Source organism: Rhea americana, unplaced genomic scaffold (genome assembly GCF_003343005.1).
Source record: "Rhea americana isolate MKP2758 unplaced genomic scaffold, rheAme1 scaffold_359, whole genome shotgun sequence".
NCBI lineage: Eukaryota > Metazoa > Chordata > Aves > Rheiformes > Rheidae > Rhea > Rhea americana.
The window spans coordinates 119,838-128,008 of NW_028186489.1; the positions used below are offsets into that span (position 1 = coordinate 119,838).

Genomic DNA, 8,171 nt, shown 5'->3' on the forward strand with positions numbered 1-8,171 from the left:
AATTATGAAAATATCATGATTGGATGCACATGACCTGGAAGTAAGTTAGAATTAACATGGAGTAGAAGSGGACGTAAAGCAAAGTAGACAGAGGAAGCATCTGTCAAATGCTTAAGACAGAAAAGCAGCTGCAGGATTACAGCCTCTTTACGTGCCTGCATGTGCATGTGTATGCATATGTGTGCATGTAGGGTAGATACTTGTTTCAATAACTTGGTGGAGAAGTTGAAAAGAAAAATTATACTGGTTTGGACAACTGTAACTTGTCAGATTCAGTGACATTCATCTAGACTAGTGAGACTTGTGTTACACACATTCTGTTTGAAATGAAAGGGGAACACTTATCTCAGCACGGTCCTATTAAATATAAAGCAAGTGTACATTCTCCTCACTGGATCTGTAAAATAGCCTACGTAGGATACTGTAGGAAAATCTTCTGACAAAACAGACATGTAATACTGCATCACCATATTACAGATACTGAGGATGAAAGTTAAAGCATATCSTCTCCTTTTAATGCTTTTCTTCTTTTTATTCTATTACTTATTATAGAGTATGATTTTACATGCTGTGACTACAAAACAAACAAACAAAGCCAAACAAACAACTTAGGAGGATCTAAAAGTAGCATACACTGCTAGTTGACCTTCCTTGTTGGCTGGCTGGCATAGCAGTGGAAGGATTTGCTTTCACAACATGTTCAAAATGAAGTAAAGAAAAATGATTTCAAAATCTTATAAATATCCTATTAGGAATGTTTTGTGGAATGACATTAAGTCTTTTCTGTAATAACTTYGTTAGTCACACTCCTCTCTTCTCACAGACTATTACGATTTCTGTAGTTTTCAGTAAAAGTAAAAAATTTACAAAGTGCAGCTTGCATCCAGCTTTGGGGCAGTCTTATACCCTAAAAAATAGCTACTTCCATTGCATTCCCCAAATACCATAGACTTAGGTTATCACTTACTTCATTAAAAGAAAATAAAAAAAAATACTCAGGTTGGAGCATTTCATTCTTCCTTGTATTTTCTGCCCGCCACAAAAATCTTCATTCATGGCTAACAACTGCCACAAACTCAAATCATTCTAATTGGCACCTAGGCTATACAAAATACAAGCTCATTGGTCTGAAGAGTCTAATGTCCTAGGGCAACATAGCATACTGAAAAACTGCAAAAAGAAATAAGTCCCACAATATAACTGCTCATAAGCAGCTACAAGAAAATTTCTGGGAAAGGAGGAAAAAAACCCCTCAAAATCAGAACACTGCAAACACTGAAGAAATCAACATTACCTAATTTTCTCATAAAGATTAAAAAAAACCACACATATCAGTGGTATTAAAACATAAAACACTGCATTTATTTTATTCTTATTATTTTTAATAAACAGCCTAGCCAGTATGCAATTAATGAATAATACAGGTAAGTTATCTTTCATTAAAAATGATCAGAGTTGCAAAATGAATAATTTTGAAATTTAAGAAATATGGAAACAGCTTTCAATCCATTTTGAAACTGCTTTTGTTACTATTCGTATGTATCTGGGTCATGCCACATTTTCTGTTATGTGAAACTACATAGCTATTGTATTCCTTAACCTACTGTACATTTAAGACCTACCTTTGCAGAGGCAGCAATTTCCTGTATTCCCTTGGCAGCAACATCTTTTATGATTGGTGTAATGAGACCTCGGTCTGTTGCCACAGCAATAGAAATGTCAACGGAGTGCAGCTGCCTGGGGCCCTCTCCATCCCAGGTAGCATTCACATCTGGCAGTTGCTTGAAAAGAAGAAGACACAGCTGTTAAAAGAATAATGGTGCAACCAATTATCAAGGAAAGGGAGAATCCTTTAAGATGCATAGTTATATACAGGTATTCATGGAAGTAATTAGTGCATTGCAGTCAGTCATTGGGACTGCACTCAGTATGACAATAAAATCACTATGAGACTCTAAGAATAGATATACATGATTAGCTTGCACCAACTTAAATGTGTTTTGTCAAAAAGTGTGAATGTACGCTGCAGGAACTAAAAAGGTACAACAGCAGTGCAGCCGGAAGGTTTTTTTTTTCAGTGCAGCTGGAAAAATCAATGAATTAACAGAAGCCTCCAAATCCCTTCAGGGCGCTCAGAAACCACTTTATATATGCCCAGCATGGAAGAACTACAAAGCAGTGTCCTTTCCTTCCAAAACAAAGAAGTAGGATTTAGATTAAAAATAAATACAAAAAAGGCAAACAGAAGAAAATTAAATGGAAAATGGAGCTCCTACTATACCCACAGGTGGCTTTCCAGTCTAGTCTCAAGCATGACTCTAAACAAAGGAAACTACGCATAGAATACGCTGCAGGTACACTCACTGTCGGGACGGGAGTGCCTCAGGTATTTTCTGTATGGACTCGCAACTAAAATTCAGGTAACATTGATGATAATTTCAATGAAGTCCTTGAGTTTACCATATAAAGCTGAATCAACCCAGGGAAGCAAGCCTTCAGGTAACTGATGGAAGGGTAGTTTAATAATTACAATTCAGTTCTGCTCAGTACTGACCTAATAGTTACAAGCTGTGGGCCTGCCCTACAGAAAGGGGAGTAGATGGAGTATCTACGTACAAGACTGCTGGAGGACATCAGCTTAGATGTAGACACCTTGGCAGGCATGAAGATCCTATTTCTATGTATTTTACTACTGTACTACRGTAATTTCTATGGAATTATGAAGTTGTAATTCCTGGTGCAAAAGGTATTCAGGAAAAAAAAATGGGATGGATGCTGTAACATACGTTTGCGTAATTTCATCTATGAAAAACAGGAAGAAAATTTGAATATAAAGCTCATATATAAAATAGAATCTCCATCCATTCTGTGCACAGATACACAGACCTTTCTTATACTAGTTTTTCTCCTGAGGACCAGTAACGTCCTCATTGCAGAACTGTGGGTAGTAATCCCTCCCAATTAAGAACAATACTAAATGAATAAGTGAACAATACTGGCAACATAATACTAACCAGTTATAAACTACACTTTCAGGCTGAACTTCAAATGCTGTCAGGAGAGAATAAGTACACCTCTAGTTTTGAATTCAAGGAACAGAAATTGTGGGAAAAAAAGAAAGTAGGGAGTGAATGTAGGTTTTTTCCTCCTTTTAAGGTGGGCAGGCTACAACTGCAACCCTATTCATACTTGTAGAGTCTTATGGAAAGCTCTGCTGGTTTTTAAAAATTAGAGGTTTTTCATAGTGAACATATCTTACTCTGCAAGTGATGCTGAAGCAGTTATACTGTTCAAGTTTGCAAAATGTTAAATACCACAAGCCAGCACAGCTCATTTCCTCACAGTACCAGGGTTTCTGTACATCTTTTGGAGCTCTTTTTTGAACAGTACAAATTTGCTACTGTATCCCTCATCCACAGGCCTTTTAATGGGCAGCAGGCTACCTCTTAAATACATACTTCAGCCTGCCTTGCAAATAACTTCCTCCTCGCGGTACTACAGTCTACATATATGTAAGCAAAACTGAAAGAYTTCAGAAATGGGTATTTTCTTTTTATCATTTTCCCATATTCSTTATCAGGGGCTTTATCCCTAAAGACTTCAAAGTTCTTCACTTTCTGGTTTATTAGCTTGCTTTACACTGGAGAGTTTGCATGGCCCCCCTGAAATTATGTGCTTATACTACAAAAACTACTTGCTACAAAAACTACTTGCATTTGGGAAAACGGAGAACAGGAGGAAAAGCATGTTATAAAAGAGGCAAAACCAAGAGTCGACCTTGTTAATAATGATGGGACTATTTTGATAGAAAATTGAAGCTCAGGACTGGATATACAGCTGTTTTCTCAGTATTGGGATATATTTCTCAGATTGGGATAATCCAGGTCCTTTAGTTATACAGTCTTTAATAAGCGCTTCAGATAACATTTGTTTGGTTTTTCTTAGGTGTTCAGACATAGTCAGCGAATTGAACAAAAARGTTTAATGAATCAGAAATTTCTAAAGACCAGGTTATAGAAATTAACACAACAGACATGTAAGCAGTATATTGTTGTCTAGCAAGTAAAATATATCAATAGAAACACATGACTTCTGGGGTATAGATAATTTTAAAGAAACTTTGTAGCAATACATGAAACTGAACTGGATCCAATTTAGTAACGGAAGGGTTAGCTTATATTTGCAATGGCATAATTCAGGAACAGCAAGGTACAAATATCTAAACATCAGCAATTTCACAACATTCTTCAACTGATTTCTAATTTCTTTGACACCTTGATCTTGCTCTGGAGATAATAATACGAAGACAAATGCTGCTCTTAAAGCTTAACTTTTTTCAGCTAATGTATGCTCTGACTTCAAGTTTTCCTTACTTTGTCTAGTCAAAAATGTGGGAAAAAAATACATAACATAAAACCACACACAAAAAAACACTATAAACTTATTATACACTTACACACTTGAGAATAGTCCCCAGTAAGTATTGCCAAAATAGTAATAAACTTTTTATTTGTCTGATACTGGTACAAAGAGTTTGAATCCTTTCATGCTTGGTATTCAAGAAAGGAATGCTCCCTTCTCAAATAAAGGAATTTTTAAACGAGTAATAAATACTATCATAAGTCTAAACTTACTTTATGAAAGGAGATAAGATTGATTAAAGATTGAAAAGATTTAAATACTGGAGATAAGATTGATTAAAGATTGAGAAGATTTAAACACTGATAGTATAAAAACAGAAGAATATGTAAAAAAAAAAAAGGGAGAGAGTAATCAAGATTTACAGATAAGAAAAGCTGTGGCAGAGATTATCCTGCTGTATCTATGGAAAAAAAAAACAAACTTAGATTGTTACAATAACATTTATCCTAATAAAACTAGAGATGTACCTTAATATTCCTACTATAAGCTATACAATGAATCACATTTACTCAAAGCTACATTGTTGGTTTAGGTATGTTTGCAGGTAAGGTTTCTCTATAAAAACAAAAGCAAAAAAATTGAAAGGAATCACAATGTTGAAATCTAAGTATTTGAAACAATATCTCTGAATGACAGCAACAAGGTCTAAAACATTATGACAGAAAAAGTTATTTAAAGCAGAAGAGAGAAAATTACAATTCTATAGCATTTTTACATGTAAAACAAAAACCTTTTGCAGAAGTGTAAATCCCACCGTTGTGTTTGTCCTTAGTGACTAAGTGTATACATAGATCAAGTATTAACATTTTATATAATACAACAATGTGATGTGAGCAGCTATGAGAAAATGTGTTTACTTTTCAACAATTACTTGAGGTTCTTACCTTCATTTAGTATCTGTTCTATCACTATGCTTATGCAAGTCATAAATAACATTTTGGGGTGACATGAGAACTGAAATAGAGGAAGCATAGAGCTAAGGATATGTAGAAGTATAGCAGAGCTAAACAACATATAAAAGTGAAAAGGCTGACTTTAAATGACTAGAAATTCCTTTTCTTTGCCTTTCCTTCTACTGTTATTAACAAAGTTGCATTGTATTAAATTACTTTTATATAAAAGAACTCATATGAGATATACTAAGCATAGGATACATATATGAATAAATACTTAGTTGTTAGGTGCCTTGTTGACTTTAACACTGATCAAATTAATGAACCTGTACAGAATTAAAAAAAAATAAAAAATAAATAAAAACAAGGATTTGATTTATTGGCTTTATTTTATGCATCATTGCTCTATATTCCTTTATGCATTTGGTTTTGGATCCAATGCTATTTCAATATAACCTTAGCAACATACGTATGACACTTACAACAACCTCTAAACTAACTCCTAAATTCCCCTAGAGAAAAGTGATATACCAGTATTCTCAGTTCCTATTCTTCAACACCAGAATATACAAAGGAAATGTGATACTTCTGTTTGTAAGTTACATGAACTGCAGGAAAGTGCTGCCGTACATATACAGTCACAAAGTGTGTGTTGTGCAATGCAAGGCCATCAGCAGAGTCTAGCTCTCTAGGTATGTGCTATATAGCTAAATATGTAATCGCTGAGAAATCAAGAGGGTATAAGGTACTGCAAATACATAGCAATATCAAAGAGCCACAAACTCTGTTGGGACTCTCGGGGACCAAGCATGCTGTTTCTCCTTCTCCCCCCACAATTTGCCACACACACTTACCTTGTTACATGCCAGAGATCTTTTCAAGCTTTCAGTGTTAAATAAAAGACACTTATTTCCTCCCGAACCTTAAAAATACTGTCCTTCAGCCTGGTAAAAGCTCCCACCTGTGACTTACTCTAAAATTAAATGTGAACCGCACTTAAAACCAACACTCCACATCTAAGTGAAACTATCACAGCCCTTTCTTTTTACAGCTTGGGAAGAAGATGGACTAAGCAATAAGTTTTTTAAAGTGATCATCTTGAGACACCTTAGACATAGGAGGAGCAAATTCCAAAGCATGGAAGATCTCCTAAAGAACTCTCTCTGAAATGTTGCAGTTTCAAAAAACTAATTGGCAAGAGAAGTATTTTCCAGGTAGAACAATCAACACAAAACRGAAGGCAATACATCTAGTTCTACAGAGAAAATGGGCAGCTTATGGAGACCATGAAGCCTCTGTAGTTTGGCATCTAATGTCTAGATTCTATGTGAAAATAGGGATGTGTCTGATTTCACATACAAATTGTGTCTGAAACACAGACAATCTAACCTTCACATTCACAATGGCAACAATGATAACTCTCAGCAATGAGCAGAGATTGGTCCCTCAAAGAATTTTTAATTCAAATCAGAGATCACTGATTTCCCCATATCAGAATATGTCTGAGGTAATACATGACACTGGTGTAAGACTTGGAGCAAGATGGATGGTATTTATTTATAACTGTAAAAGAAAATAAGATACAATAGCAAAGAAGAGATGATTTATCTTGTCAGTTGCCTCAGTCTGCTAACAAAGTATCTGCTGTTACATCACTTGCAAAACTGCTGTTCATAACTGCAGCAAACGGATGTTTACTAAAGTTCTCATTTTTAGAGTGTGCAGACAGACATTCCACACTAGACAGGGTTAAGAACTGTACTCACCTCTTGTAGGTTACCAGAAGAGCTCAAAAGAGCTGCCATTCAGCAATGAAGAATTAGAAGCTTTGCTATGATCTCATTCATATCTCCATATAGGCTCACAGAAAACTTCTCGTCTCCTTAACAGTTTACTATAAAATATATTAATGATAGTCATTATTTACTCACCTTCAAAGTAACTGCAGTTGCTTTGATAATAAAGTCATTTACAGATACTTTAACGTCATCTAAAAAAGAAAAAAAAACAAAAAAACAAAAAATCTTATGAGCAGTGATTATCACAAGATTCCAGTGATTCAGCAAATCTGTTTCTTTGAAACATTATCAGAAAAWGAATTAAATAGTTGTAGTTACTCCTCTTCAAAGGATACTTTCACCAGGAAAATAAAAGTATCATCTAGCTAAAATCTCCTGAGCACAGACATTCTTTCTATTTTTTGATACAAAGTTGAAAAGCTGCATGCTTGATGCTGGTTTGATTTTCAGGGAATAAAAAAGAAAGAGAAATTCTAAAATTAGTGGAATTGAGCTATTCTGTGGCTTTCAACTCAAACCCCTAACATAGGTTCCTGTGAACTCCAACCACAACTTTAACAGTTACGGGGCAGAGGTATTAGCATCCAACAGCTGTTATTGCAATTGAATATTTGACAATCGAATGTTGCAAAACAGGATGTAGGAGAGAGTTGGTATTGCAAGAAAAACGAGAGAATAATAAGTAAGTTGTGATTTCAATAAGTAACACATTAACACATTCCTTCCAAATCTCTCATCACTATATACCAACAATCCATTCTTCGCATTCCCTTTATCTAAGAAGAAATTTAGTTACTGCACCTTTCCTTCCAAGAACACATTTAGCCTGCAGGAAGAGGCAGTTATTTTCTACTCTCAAATATGAATGGAAACAACAAGTAAAAAAAAAAAGAAAAATCAGTAAATCAAAAGAAAATACAATCTTTCCCCTCTGGCTGACTCCCAAAGCAAATCTATATTCTTTGCATCTTTGACACAACACACAAAAGAAGAAGGAAAAGAAGGAAAAGAAGGAAAAGAAGGAAAAGAAGGAAAAGAAGGAAAAGAAGGAAAAGAA

General features: G+C 35.0%; 1 protein-coding gene across 2 annotated transcripts in view; it reads right to left on the minus strand.

Moving 5' to 3' along the window:
- Positions 1–8,171, minus strand: part of PDHX (pyruvate dehydrogenase complex component X) — a 53,780-nt gene that overhangs the window by 7,535 nt on the left and 38,074 nt on the right. For both annotated transcript variants that reach the window (XM_085312150.1, XM_085312151.1), the window contains exons 8-9: positions 7,247–7,305; positions 1,623–1,781 (exon numbers count right to left, since the gene is read on the minus strand). In XM_085312150.1, coding sequence (XP_085168276.1) covers positions 1,623–1,781; positions 7,247–7,305 — 218 coding nt within the window. The remainder of the gene's footprint in view (positions 1–1,622; positions 1,782–7,246; positions 7,306–8,171) is intronic.